At 44.1% G+C, this 15,118-nt stretch overlaps 1 protein-coding gene across 3 annotated transcripts in view; it reads left to right on the top strand.

Annotated features, from left to right (window-relative positions):
• The window catches only part of SMS (spermine synthase), a 51,335-nt gene extending 44,756 nt beyond the window's left edge, over positions 1-6,579 (top strand). For all 3 annotated transcript variants that reach the window (XM_067723108.1, XM_067723107.1, XM_067723110.1), the window contains exons 10-11: positions 4,502-4,617; positions 6,061-6,579. In XM_067723108.1, coding sequence (XP_067579209.1) covers positions 4,502-4,617; positions 6,061-6,100 — 156 coding nt within the window. In that variant the 3' untranslated portion in view covers positions 6,101-6,579. The remainder of the gene's footprint in view (positions 1-4,501; positions 4,618-6,060) is intronic.
• Positions 6,580-15,118: the final 8,539 nt, after the last annotated feature.

Raw genomic sequence — 15,118 nt, 5'->3', positions numbered from 1 at the left:
AATTCAGTGAGTTGGGCTTTTCATAAGTGGATATTTCTCAAGCAGAGCATATATTGATAGAATTTGGTTCTTTTTATATTTCTGCAAATAGAAGTCTCATGGAGCTTAAGTTGGGGAGACTGTGAGGCTCTGACATCTTTAATCAAAAGTGACTGAAAACAATTTGGATCTACTGCAAACCAGTCAGTTTATAGTAGAGAATAGGTACCGTTAGGAAGAAAGCACGAGTGTTTTCTTTTGTTGTATTTACCTGGTACACTGCTTCCTTGGGGAACTGCTTTCTCAGTATGGACAACTAATAGAAAGGCTTACTTGACATATCATCCCCGCCCATTCCTAAATACTAATGATTCAGGCTTTGATAACCTGGCCTTTGCCAGCCAACTTTTACTAAAAATCACCTTAAATACTCAAGGCTGTGCTGGTTTCTAAGAATTGTCCAAAAGATGTATTAGGACATCCTTCCCACCCCCGCATTCATTATAGTTGGAAACTCAAGGCGATCTCTTTTTATGATACCCAGGAATCCCACAGTATGTTGGGTGGTTGAATGTGTCATATGAACCAAGGGGGCGTAGGCCTTTGAAGAAGCAGGAGTCAAGAGCTGCAGTGTGGTTTGACTCAGTATGTACTGATGTCATTCCCACAGTGTAATACTTTCAAAAACTACCACGTGGTATGCTCAGGAGATACCTTTAATTCACACCCACCCCCCTTCCCTGAGCCTGTAGCTTAGAAATGGAGTAAGATTAAAGATGGGACAAAAATGTTGTTTGGCTTGTTAACTTGGTGACTGACAAAAGCTAAATGTTCCTGCCTAAAACTGCTTGCATCACAATGGCAAGTTCATGATGTCACTAGTGTCACTGTGGCTGGTTGAAGACAGCCTTGTCTGTGGGCCACAGAGCTGGGGAAGGCGTCCTGGAATGTGTGGGGATTCATCGATCCACCGCTGGCAGGCTAGGGGAATTTGAATCCAGGGAAGAATTGCTTTTGTGGGACTAGGAGGCAGGTTCCCCCCACCCCTCATTATAAAAAAAAACTGTAGGTTATTTCAAAGTACAAAAATATGTGTGTGGTATTCATGTTAGTTATGATACAAAGATATTAACTTCCCCGTCCCCGCGCAGTCATGGATGTTACCAGTACGCTTGACTCGTCTGCATTCCTCCCTAATCCCCTCCCGCCTTCTGGAAGTAACCCATTTTTAGTGTGATTTTTTTGTTTCAGTTACTCTTGTGCTTTCTTTATAGATGTTTTACACACGTGTGATCTGCTAAATCATCATATTGTTTTTGCTTGCTTTTGAACTAGATAAAAATGGTGTCCTTAAGGAGGTATTCTTCCAGACTTTTTTTTTTAGTTGCGGCATGTGGGATCTTTTCAGTTGCGGCATGCGAACTCTTAGTTGCAGCACGCATGTGGGATCAAGTTCCCTGACCAGGGATCGAACCCGGGCACCCTGCTTTGGGAGTGCAGAGTCTTAGCCACTGGACCACCAGAGAAGTCCAGACTTTTTTATATTACAGAAATCACACAAGCTGTGTAAAAGATACAAACAGAACTAAAATCTATAAAGTAATAAAGCAAGTGTCACCCACAGCTAACATGAGGCAAGGAGAAACTTCTTAATTCTTTGCTATTAGATTGTTATTATGCATCCTTCATGTGTCGTAAGAAAAGAACAGTGTAGTTCCATTTAAATATATAGAAAAGTGAAATGTATCACATTACTTTTTTTGGGTAGGTATCTGTGGGTTTTTTTTTCTTTTTGAAACTGCTTTTTGACAATTTTGGGGAAGCATAAATTGAAACTATCCTATTTCTTTACCACATTCTTTGTAAGGAGGACTTCCCATATACCCTCTGTAAAGAGAGAGCATGGTGTCATTTTTAAGATGGCAAGGAAAACCTTGAACTGTGAACCTTGGTGGCATTTCCATTCTATAGCTTCCCCGGTAGTGAGGTGTTCTAAAAACAACCGGGCAGTGTTTTCTATTTGTGAATCTTAAATTACACATGTGGTGTTTATGTACTCTCATGGTGAACTTGATGTTGAAACCAAATTATATGCTGGCCAAGGGCACTTTGGCCAGTTCCCACTGCAGGACCCTAGATGATGGGTTACTAAACAGGCTGGCACTGAAGGATGACGATGTGCTGAGCGAATGTGCTACGTTAAAACCGCCCAGGCCAGCCCTTGGAATAGTTCTGTCTACCCACTTGCCCATGACTGACTGGTTCTTTGGTTTTGAAAGCCATCCTCAGGAACGCTTATATCACAGGCTGCTTTATTATATGTGAATAATTTTCATCTTACATTATACTTGGCTATTTTGAGGCAAATTGATAGCAAAGTTCTTATGAGGGAATGTGATCAGCACATATATTCAGTTGTCTTCCAAATGTTAAGAACTTCAGAGGTTGGGACTTCCCTGGTGGCACAGTGGTTAAAACTCCATGCTCCCAATGCAGGGGGCCCGGGTTTGATCCTTGGTCAGGGAACTAGATCCCACATGCATGCCGCAACTAAGAGTTCGCATGCTGCAACTAAGGAGCCTGTGAGCTGCAACTAAGGAGCCAGCAAACTGCAACTAAGGAGCCCTCAAGCCGCAACTAAGGAGCCCACCAGCCACAACTGAGGAGTACATGTGCTGCAACTAAGGTGCTGGTGAGCTGCAAATAAGGTGCTGGTGAGCTGCAACTAAGGAGCCTGCTGGCCACAACTAAGGAGTACATGTGCCACAACTAAGGAGCACGCCTGCCGCAACCAAGACCTGCGCAACCAAATTAAATAAATAAATATATAAGAATTTTAGAGGTTAAGAGGAAATCGTTGGTATTAAATATCCATCTTGTTTTCTAAATCCATTATGAAAAGCCCTTGGGGGAAAATTGTGCTCAAATGATAAACCCTACCCCAGATCTACTGAATGAAAATCTTCATTTTAATAAGGCCCCCTATGATTCATACATACATTAAAGATTGAGAATCACTGCTGTAGAATTATGCAGGTACTGTATGCATTCAGCAGCTCTCCTGTGTCTTGGCCAGCATTTCTGATTCTCTTCACCTTTTTTTTTTTAATGGTCCTAGAGTGGCTGCTGCAGCTCCACATATCCTATCTAAGTTGGAGGCTGGAAGAAAGTTGAAGGAGCTGGGTCACTGTATTTATCCTTGATTGTCCAGAATCAAGTATCAGTTATATGTGGAATCTAAAAATTAATACAGGGCTTCCCTGGTGGCGCAGTGGTTGAGAGTCCGCCTGCCAATGCAGGGGACGCGGGTTCGTGCCCCCATCTGGGAGGATCCCACATGCCACGGAGCGGCTGGACCCGTGAACCATGGCCACTGAGCCTGCGCGTCTGGAGCCTGTGCTCCGCAATGGGAGAGGCCGCAACAGTGAGAGGCCTGCGTACCACAAAAAAAACATACAAATGAATCTATATACAAAACAGAAACAGACCCACAGACATAGAAAACAAACTTATAGTTACCAAAGGGGAAAAGGGAGGAGGAGGGATAAATTAGGAGTTTGGGATTAATAGATACAAACTACTATATATAAAATAGATAAACAAGGACCTACTGTATAGCAGAGGGAACTATGTGCAATATCTTGTAATAACCTGTAATGGAAAATAACCTGAAAAGATATATAGATATAGATATATCTATCTATCTATCTGTCTATCTATATATATATATAATATATAATAATATATATAGTATATATAACTGAATCACTTTGCTGTACAGCTGAAACTAACACAATATTGTAAATCAGCTATACTTCAAGAGTTTAAAAAAAGAACACATTTCAAAAAATAAATCTTTCCCAGCAGACTTCCACTATATTTCATGGAGCACTCCTACCTGCTGGGGAGACAGAAAAGGGGTGGCAAAAAAGGGAGAAAAATTAGAACAATGAAGTCAAGAGAAAATGTTTGATAAAGAGTAGAACTGGGGAATATCCTTAGTGTATACATCCTGAATAGACTTTTGTTCTCTTATTGAAATAAATAAAATAAATCACAAGATTTTGGGGGAAAGCACAGAGGTGTGAATATAGTTCTGTGTCAACATCTTAGACTCTTAAGAGGGTTGTAGTTTCTGGAAGCCAAGAACATTATCTTTTTGATACTTCATTCTCAACACAGTGGTGACTATTTTGAATGGGTTATGTGTATGAATCTTTGCTAATTGCATGGTGTTGATACAATGACTGTGTCACTAATGAGAAATTGGTCTCACTGGTTTCTGTTGCTTCATACTCGAATAATTTGAAATGGCTTGTTAAATGAGGTAGAAGGATAATGAGCTAATGGATCTATAAATAGAACTCAGTGCAATTTGTGAAAGTACAGAAACCTTATCTCATTTTCAGAGCTGAACTTTTATCTAAAGCTAGAATTGCTCATTTATTAGAGACCTTCAAATGAGTGGGACGTTCAGTAGGACTTAAGAATCCTATTGTTTGCTTTTCTCTCTTTGATTTAGGGAAACTGTGTCAATTTGACTGAAGCCCTGTCACTCTATGAAGAACAGCTGGGGCACCTGTATTGTCCTGTGGAATTCTCGAAGGAGATCGTCTGTGTCCCTTCATACTTGGAATTGTATCCTTTGACCACATTGTGTTGCCAAATCAGAACCTCCATGTAAATATCATGCCTATTTAACATTTTAAAGAAACAGAATTAGTTGTATAGTACATGTAAGGCCCTGGTCCCCACCCCCCCACCCCTCAGATGCTGGGGTGTGGCCTGACACAGCTTCTCAGGTGGTTTTAATGGTCTGGCACCACTGGTTCTCACAGGCAGTCCCCAGACCTGTGGCATCCCCTGGGAACTAGTTTCTCGAGCCCTGCCCCAGCCTGCTGCCCAGTCAGAAACACTGGAGGGTGGGGCCTGGTGACCTGTCTTGACCAGCCTGCCAGGAGATTGATGTGCACTTTAAAGCTTCAGAAGCCCCAAGCTAGACACCGTCCCAGCTGGAGCAGGCTGACTGAAGAAGCTCATTGTCCTTTTATGTTAAAATTACCCTACTTTAATATTAGTTTCTACACTTCACTTGATTCTGATTTGCAGTAGAGATAGAGCTAAAAATAATGGTGGGCATCATAAAGTTAATGTTGATGTTCTCCATTAGTTCCACTTAGTAAAGTTAGTCCAGGGAAATAAGAAAAGAACCCAGAGAAATGCCAAATGAAAGCATTGTCATTGGAAATTTATAGTGCATTTCTTCCTCCTAAAAACCGGACTGTGGTCTGTAGACCAAAGCTACCATACCGGAGGTGGCAGGGTCTAGCTTCCTGTGAGAGCAGGTTTCATGGCTGCCTGCTAGCCTGAGCTCTGTGACCATGACAGTCTCCCAGGGAGGAGGGGCCGCCAGGTTCCTCCTGGCCTGTGGAGAGCTTTGACACCTCTCCCTGGCGAACAGGCGAGCATGTTCATCAGGGTTCCTCTCCAGAGCATTTGTTATAGCCAGAGCATTTGTTATAGCTAGCTCTTCTTCTTCTTTTTTTTTTTTTCCAGCTCTTCTTTATACATTGAAAGACTTTAGAAAGCAGTTGATGACACCGGGAGAAAAGGCTTTCGCCCTCTGGCTCCCCTCTGGTTCCTCTTTCCTCTCCATCCTTCCACCTTTCTCCCCCTTCTCTTCCTAGCTCCCTCTTCTCCCACCTCCCTCCTTTCTCTCTTCCTCCCATCCCCCCCACCCCACTTCTCACCTCCCTCTTGTCTTTGTCTCTCCTCTCTTGTTAATTCCCCAAAACATTTTAGAGTCCTTGGAAGCAGAAGTGTTACCTGAGAGGATATTTGTGTCCCTTTAATCTTTTCTTTGCTCACCTGCTGCCCTCCCTCCCCACCCCGCGACGTCACAGGTGGTGGGCATCCTGGCTGCAAAGTGCCCTTGTTTAAGAGGTCTTCATTCTCATTACCACAGTGCTGTAAGCTCTGAAGCTTTCATCCATCTTCCAGTTTGTAGGCCAGTAAACAAATTTGAAGTGATGCCTGCTTTTCCTTGAATTACCTGTTCTTATTCCTTGACTCCTTGTGCAGGTGGGTATTTTACACTGTTTGGAAGAAAGCTAAACCTTGAAAATCAATTTCCCCTAATCATGTGTGCTGCAAATAGCCTTCCTGACCTTCATATGCTGTACATGACATCGAAAGGAGTCAGGCAATTAGTTGTGAATTCCTTCAAGTTTCCTTTTTTTAATTATTTTTTAATTTAAAAATCAAATGGAAAATGTATATTTTGGTGAACTAGGGTGTTATTTTTTTGAAGGATGATTAGACAGCACAGTGAAGGCTGCTAAATGCACTGAACCTCTAGAATGTGATTTTGGTTTTTGTTTTTGTTTTTCTGTGTGGGCTTCTTTTGTTTCTGTTTTGGTAGACTTCGAATTTGATTGTTTGGAAGAATGAACATCATTGTTTTCTTCTGGAGGGAAGCTCTTGACGGGAGTTTCTTTTCCCCCCAAATTGATATAGGTATTAAAATTTGGTGCTTATAAGGAAGGACTTTAAAAAATGAATAGCAATGCTTTCGATTAAAATTACAAATGAGAAATTTCATGTGTCTGTTGTTTTATTTCAGCCAGGTCGTCTCTTTCTCGCTTCTGATCTCACAGAACAAAGATGTCTCCTTGGTCTTTTTTTAGTTCTGTTATATCATTCGGTGCCATTTATCTCTTTCTAATAGGATGGCCTTAGGGCCTTTTTTGAACAGCAGTAATGACTTCATTTACCACCGTGGTAAATGACACACAACCTATTACATTCACCAGTTATTCATTATAAAATTGACCTAAGGATAGGAAAAGATTTGGCCTTACTGTAAAGTTGAAAGTCAGAAGCTTCTTTCTATTCCAACTCTTATTGGTATATTAGATGTGAAAATAAAGACCATTTTGGAATGCTGCTGTGAAGTTTTCTGAGTTTTTTGATGCATAGATAGATGACAGTTGTGGAGAGGCCCACAGCCGCAAGAGCAGCTTAAACTCACCTAAGGAAGTACGTGTAACAGCTTGGTAGTGTACTTGTGGGTCACAATCCACATCAAAGGTGAGGTTATATTGACCTGGACTGTTGGACATCACTGGGTTATCCTGTTTTGCTTTTTTTTTTCAAACTTTTATTTTTTTATTTTTTAATTTTTAAAATTTATTTTTGGCTGTGTTGGCTCTCTGTTGCTGCCTGCGGGCTTTCTCTAGTTGCGGCAAGCGGGGGTACTCTTCGTTGCGGCACACGGGCTTCTCATTGCAGTGGCTTCTGTTGTTGCAGAGCACGGCCTCTAGGCGTGCGGGCTTCAGTAGTTGTGGCACACGGGCTCGGTAGTTGTGGCACGCGGGCCCTAGAGCACGTGGGCTTCAGTAGTGCAGTGTGTGGGCTCAGTAGTTGAGGTGCATGGGCTCTAGGGCACATGGGCTTCAGTAGTTGTGGCTCGCGGGCTCTAGAGCACAGGCTCAGAAGTTGTGCACGGCCTTAGTTACTCCGCGGCATGTGGGATCTTCCTGGACCAGGGATCGAACCCGTGTCCCATGCATTGGCAGGCGGATTCTTAACCACTGCACCACCAGGGAAGTCCCCCTGTTTTTTTTTTTTTTTTTTGGCGGTACGCGAGCCTCTCACTGTTGTGGCCTCTCCCATTGCAGAGCACAGGCTCCAGACATGCAGACCCAGTGGCCATGGCTCACGGGCCCAGCTGTTCCGTGGCATGTGGGATCTTCCCGGACCGGGGCATGAACCCATGTCCCCTGCATCGGCAGGTGGAATCTCAACCACTGTGCCACCAGGGAAGCCCCCCCCGTTGTTTTTTTAAAAGGTTTTATGCTTTATCAGTGGAGTGAGTTCATTTACAATGAATTTGCAGTAGGCAAAGCATTAAAAATGAAATATCCAGTGTGTGTTTTGAGACAGAATAAGTGTCAACCGAGAACATTCTTCCTCCTGAGATAGGTTCATGGTATGAAACAGATATTCTTTAAAAATGAATATATGTCCACTTTTTCTTTTTTGTTCGATTGGCATGGGGGAAAAATAATAAAGGAGTTAGACTCACGTGGGAACTAGATTGGCTTTCAGCAAATATTTTTCTTGTGGTAGAGGTTAAAAACAGCATTGGTAGATAGACACTAAGAATCCTACTCAAGCCCCGCCCTCCGGCTCTATGCTTTCAAAGTCTCTGTGTACTGTGTAAGATTAAAAATGATGATACTACTACTGTTAGAACACAGTTTGGGGTAAATAGAATTAGAGGGTTTTCTTTTTTAAATTAATTTTTATTTATGGCTACGTTGGGTCTTTGTTGCTGCGCATGGGCTTTCTCGAGTTGCGGCGAGCAGGGGCTACTCTTCGTTGCGGTGCACGGGCTTCTCATTGCGGTGGCTTCTGTTGTAGAGCACGGGCTCTAGGCGCACAGGCTTCAGTAGTTGTGGCACGCGGTCTCTAGAGGACAGGCTTAGTAGTTGTAGCACATGGGCTTTGTTGCTCCGAGGCATGTGGGATCTTCCCGGACCAGGGATCGAACATGTGTCGCCTGCATTGGAAGGCGGATTCTTTACCACTGCGCCACGAGGGAAGTCCCAGGGTTTTCTTTTTTTTTCCATTTTAGAAAAGAAAGCAAGTGTATCTGCTGTCTAGCTATGGTGTTGTTAATATGTGGCATCACTTTGTACTTGAAGACTAGCTTGAGGCTGAGGCTAAATCTGCTGATGAATTTCGTGACATACAGGTAGGTCCTGCCAAGAGCTGAGAGTTAGGAATGAGATGGATCAGGTTGGGCCAGGCCACAGAAGACACATTCAGGAGAGACTAAGGGATGTGGTATGGGAGGAAGAAGGGAATGGAAAGAAATTTTTGATTCTGGGTGATAATGGTGAACTCCGAGCACAATCATTCCTTTCTAGTAGAGAAAGGATGCCTGGTTTTTTTGAACATCTTTGTAACTGTTAAAAGAAAAGCGTGCAAACTGAACTCGATAGCTAAAAACAACCTCTACTTTTGCTGCATTTTAAGGAAATGTTATAAGATCCAAGCACTGTTACATTACTTTAATGGGTGTAGTGTTATTTACTGTTGTAGTCTCCTTTATATTCTAAAGTAGAATATACTGTAATATATAGTTGCTTTTGAATTAAAGACAAGACAAATGTGGCTGTAGTTTAAATTCTAGTCAACACATCAACAGATGTCAAGAACGTGTTTATTAAAAAAGTAATGCTGCCCTCTCCTGAAAATGTGATTGGATATTTTCAAAATTTGATTAATGGTGATCCACCTGGGCTGGAGGAAGGCTGGGTTGACAGTGTTGCTACTAAGCAAAGGGAAAATGTGCCGCTCCTTCCTGTGCAATTGACTAGACACCTTCTTGCTTAACTACTGCTGACATAAGAGTTTACATTTGTCTCAGTAGATTGATCAGTTTTATTCTGTTCCCATGACTTCTGGGATAGGGTGGAGGGTGAAGGGTGTGGGGGGGGGTGGGGTGGGGGAGTGGGGTGTGGGTGTGTGTGGGTGAGGGTGAGAGTGAAGGTTGTGTGTGTGTGATGTATCGTTGGCCTGTACCCAAGACTCTAGAGCAGTATTATTCAGTGTGGTGCTTCAACCAGCTCTTTGTGTTCTAAGCACATTGTTTTGTTTGCTTCAGCTGAAGTTTTTTGTTCCCAGCAAGACTTCGTCAGTGAACGAAGCATTATGTTGGTCTCCACCGCAGGGCACGCTCCTTACCCAGTCTTGGAACAGCACTGTGAGTAGCACTGTTCTCGAGGCCAGCTTGGCAGCATTGTTTGATTTGAGCTGTACGTGGCCTTGAAATAACACTTAACAACCTTCTGTATCACCCTGTTGCTGAGTGTCTTTGTACCACATAATCTTTTATGGTGCTGTGCTTTGGGTTAATACACAACTTTCCTTTACATTCTCTTGCTTTATTTATTTATTTATTTATTTGGCTGCGTTGGGTCTTCGTTTCTGTGCGAGGGCTTTCTCTGGTTGCGGCAAGCCGGGGCCACTCTTCATTGCGGTGCACGGGCCTCTCACTGTCGCGGCCTCTCCTGTTGCAGAGCACAGGCTCCAGATGCGCAGGCTCAGTAGTTGTGGCTCATGGGCCCAGTTGCTCCGCGGCATGTGGGATCTTTCCGGACCGGGGCTCGAACCCGTGTCCCCTGCATCGGCAGGCGGACTCTCAACCACTGCGCCACCAGGGAAGCCCTCTCTTGCTTTTAAAATACCTTTGTGGGGGCTTCCCTGGTGGCGCAGTGGTTGAGAGTCCGCCTGCCGATGCAGGGGACACGGGTTCGTGCCCCGGTCCGGGAAGATCCCACATGCCGCGGAGTCGCTGGTCCCGTGAGCCATGGCCGCTGAGCCTGCGCGTCCGGAGCCTGTGCTCTGCAGCGGGAGAGGCCACAGCAGTGAGAGGCCCGCGTACCACAAAAACAACAAAATAAAATAGCTTTGTGAATGATGATTATCACTGAGTAGGCCAACAGTCAAAATTTGAAATATGCCCAAGGGTCCTGTGGCTAGTAGCAGTCTGAATTTAGGTTCCAGCCTTCTGAATTTGCTGTCGGAAAGCTCACATCAGGGGTTCTTTCTCAACCTTTTTGGTACCGTGAACTCTGGGTACCTGGTGAAACCTGTGAGCCCCTCCTCAGAAGCATGTTTTCTAATACATAAAGTAGATATGATTACAAGGAGACAGGTTACAATGTTTTTCAAAGACGTCTGATTTAATATTTGTGCTTTAATAACTTGTTACATAGCTGGATCTAGTTGTGGGTCAAATATTGTAATTTTGAAGCATAATGAGCATAAGTAGAAAATCTGCAGCAACTGAAAGGTGCTAAGAATGCATCTGACTTCTGTTGACAAAGTCATAGGTACTATCCATGCTAACATGGATTGTGACCTATGCTCATGCTTAAAGGACATGCTACATTTCAGTTAGACGTTAGTGAAAATAAAGATAGAAAGGTTTTCCCATCCAAGTTCAGAGCCACAAAGAATTCCGTCCATAGATGCCAGGTTAAGAACCCCTGACCCACAGTTTTTGCTTCCACTGTTTCATTGTATTTAGGTGGTGGGGAAGGGTAGCTGGGTCCCTTCACCCTGCTGTCACAACGTCAAATCAATACTGGCAGATCAGTTCTCCTCGGCCAGAACCATTTAAAATCTCAATTACCTAGTGCAGTCATTCCACTGATTTCTGCTTTACTCATTATTTCAAAAATGAGAAGTAGGACATGGGAAGAAACAGCCCAGTGCTTTTGGAAGGCTATTTGAATACTCTTGGATGTGATTTCCCTGGGAAATCAGGTGATAAATGTGACTGGACAGGTATGCTTATCTCCTGTATCTAGGGGTCCCAGTGACGGTTCATTAACTCAGACCACATCTCGCGGCAATGACCAGTCAAATGGTGGTCATTTCAATGAGTGATTCCTTTCAGATGAATGGGTCCCTCTTTGGGCAACTTTGCAGGGAACGTAACGGAATAAATGAGTCAGGGGTTCTCCCGGGTAAAGTAAGCTTAACAAGCCAGATCTGTTTTGATAGCCCTCCAATATCCAGAGAGAGGACTGGGGGGGTTTCCCCACCCCATGGGGCCTAGAGATGGAAGCCCAAGATTGTAAAGATGGGCAAAGGGCAGTTCTCTGTAAATACGGGCTTTGACACTGGAGTTGACTTGTTAGAGATCATTCCTGGTTCTGCCTATTAGGTAATCCTTTTTTCTTGTTTTAGGGCTAAAATAGTCTTACGTATCGGTTGATGATTATGTTGGTGACTTAGGTTCTCAGTAAGTGATTCTGACAGCTCTAAGTTCGTTTCAGAGAGATGGAAATGCTCCTTGGATGACATTCCGTGTCCTCTACTTTCTAGACAACTCTGCCTTTGCCTGCTTTCAGTTGTCTGAGTTAAATTTGATGCATGAAATTACCCCTCTGTCCTTCCTCCCAGGGCTAAGGGGGAGCTTCTGTCAACATATCCTTTGCGTTCATTGCGTGGTCCCTTCACGCTCAGTGATTCCGTTTTTTCTCCTCAGTCTTATTCAACAGTCTTCATCCCTTATCTATTGTCCGCATACATTTAAATGTTTAATGTCTGAACAGGAGGTGAGTCCTGGTGGGAAAGAACACGCCTGAGTGTGGTTTCTGACTCTGCCAGGTAAGGGCTGGAGGCATTTAACTGAAGCATGGTGGGGGCAGTTGACAGACGGCTTAGAATATAAACTCCAGTGCCATCACCGGCTACCTCTTGCTCAGCTTGTCTAATGTTTTGTGCGTGAAGTTAAGGTGCAGAGTAAAAGGGAACTCTTAGAATTGCATTTTCCAAGTGGAATGTACAAGAAAAGGCTGGTGTGAAGAAGTTGACACAGGGTTGGGCATGTTCAAGAAGAAAAGCAGCCCGTGATGATAAAGGTGCAGTCTCAGTGCGGGTGAAAGCGCTGTGTTGGTGAAGGGTCCTTTCACCAGGGCTTGTGTCTTTTGGGTTCCTTCTTGGTGCCCCCAAAGACTGAAGAGGAGTGGAAACTCAGAAAGGTGTAGAGCAAGCACTCAGACTAGAAAACCAGAACGGCATGTAGGATCTGTGGCCGTTTGGGTGTCAGCCATTGCTGTGAGTCTTCCTTTCCTGTTTGTTTGAGCTCCACCATTTATCACCCTTGAATGTCTCTGCCCTTGGTGGCTCCCTACCCATTGGATGAAATTCTTACTCCAGGCCTCCACTTTGGTCTGGGTCAGCCTACAGTGGACTGTTGCTCGGGTTTCGGTGGAAACCAGGCAGCAAGGCCACGAGACCCTGATCCTGGCCACTTGCGCTTAGTTTGAGCCTGACCCTTGGCTCCCACTGCATAAATCCAGAAGTGTTTGTGCCTTAAAATAATTAAGCAGAATGATAAATTATAAACCATCAGAAAAAAACTGGAAGTCATTAGGGTATATGGAAAATATACAAGTAAGTGGAGGACACAAATATAGATGAGACACAATAGAAAGCTGGGTGTCAGCTAGTTAAGGGGGAGGGAGTGCTGGAGTTGAAACAGCATTGTGTAATCATCATAATGAAGACTGAATTAGGCAAGAATCATCCCCTGATGTCAAATCTGCGGGAGAATTTTGACAAGGAGCATATTTATGTGGCTTTAAGGTGTCTCCCACAGATTGCTTATGCGTTGTGTATCAGTTTCCTATTACCACTTGAACAAACTACTGAGAACTTAGTTCCTTGAAATAACACAAATGTTTCAGGTCAGAAGTCTGAAATGAGTCTTATAGGGCTCAGATCTGGGCACTGGCAGGGCTGGTTCCCTCTGGAGGCTCTAGGGGAGAATCCGTTTCCTGCCTTTTCTAGTTTCTAGAGGCCACCTGCGTTCTCTGGCTTTTGGGTCCTTCAGTCTCAAAGTCAGCAGCACAGCACCTTCAAATCTCTGCTTCCGTAGTCACATTACCTCCTCTTTCCGACTCCTGCTTCATGCCTGTCGTAAGGCCCTACTGGGATTACATTGGGCCCATCCGCATGATCCACGATACTCTTCCCCAGTTGAAGCTCAACTACAGCTGCAAAGTCCCTTTTGCGATATAAGGTAACATATAAGTTTCTTGGTTTAGGATGTTGACATCCACAGGGGGTGATTATTCAGCTTACCACGCATTGCTAGAGAAAATAACTTCCTCGTGGAGAAACTGAACAACACCTTGGCTGGGTGATCAAAATCAACAAGGGTCAGGTGGACATCCTATGCTTCCAGTGTTGTGAGAAGGGTCTGTCATCACCTATGCAGCATTAGGCTAAGAATGCATTACCTGAAGCTGATCTTTTTTTTTTTCAATTCACGAATCACTTGGTTTATTGTACACAATTAGCACACAACACAGGTTAGTCAAATTAGGGAAAAGAGGGTAACGAACCAACCCAAGGAGAGTCCACAAGGAGGCTTCTCAGCACAAGCATCGGTCTCTGGTCTGGCAACAGGTACCTGAGTCTAGCCTCTAGGAAACATTAGATCCCAAATGAGAAATGTTCTATTTTCAAAAGGCCTGTATTCTTTAAAAGTATCAATGTCAAAAAAGAGAAAAGGGGGCTTCCCTGGTGGCACAGTGGTTGAGAGTCCGCCTGCCGATGCAGGGGACACGGGTTCGTGCCCCGGTCCGGGAAGATCCCACATGCCGCGGAGCGGCTGGGCCCGTGAGCCATGGCCGCTGAGCCTGTGCGTCCGGAGCCTGTGCTCTGCAACGGGAGAGGCCACAACAGTGAGAGGCCCGCGTACCGCAAAAAAAAAAAAAAAAAGAGAAAAGGTTTCCAGATTAAAGGAGGCTAAAGAGACAAGGCAAATAAATGCATTATTTGACCCGACACTGGATCCCGTATTGGAGGAAAAATCCTGTAAAATTGCATCAATTGACAAATTGGTATACGAATGGTAGTTTTGATAAAGTATTGTATCTGTATTAACTCGATGAGTTCTAATTGTAACTTTCCTCTAAGTTTGAAATTATTTCCAAGTAAAACGTTAAACATTAAGAAAAAAAAAAAGGAATTCTGTTGACACAGTTGGTCTCCTGTCTGCCTGAGGGATGTGACAGTAAAATTTTTGGACGCAGAATCAGAAACCTAAGAGGAACCAGGCTTAAGGGGCCTGTCTAGCACCCAAATAAGTATGTGCTGCTTTTAAGATGTAGCACAGGAGACGGTAAAATGTGATGTTCGTGAGGCAGCAGAAGTTCTAGTGGCTAAATTATGTCTTTCAAGCTTTCTGACTGCTACACAAAAAAGAAAATGTACCTGTGAGGGCTCCCGCAGGAGATCACAAAGACCTAGGGGAGCGGTTCTCTGCCCAGGATGTCTGCTGCGGTGGAGCTAAATGCAGATACCAGCAAGACTCAGAGGAGGGCGCACCACTGGGCTCTGGGTCCGCACTTGGGTTCTTGGGGCTCCCATTTGGCTTAGGGACAGAAGGCCCCCGGCAAAGATCTTGCTTCAAATACCCCACTGTTTCTTTGCCGTTAGATGTTTCTTCCTGAGCTGCTAATACACTGCAGGGCGTGAGGGCTTTGATTTGTTTTTTTCTTTCCCTACGTATGTGGCAGAAGAGAAGAATGGAGAGCGAGAGTAGGAC

Source organism: Pseudorca crassidens, chromosome X, assembly GCF_039906515.1.
Source record: "Pseudorca crassidens isolate mPseCra1 chromosome X, mPseCra1.hap1, whole genome shotgun sequence".
Taxonomy (NCBI): Eukaryota; Metazoa; Chordata; class Mammalia; order Artiodactyla; family Delphinidae; genus Pseudorca; species Pseudorca crassidens.
This window is presented reverse-complemented; position numbering and strand designations above follow the sequence as displayed.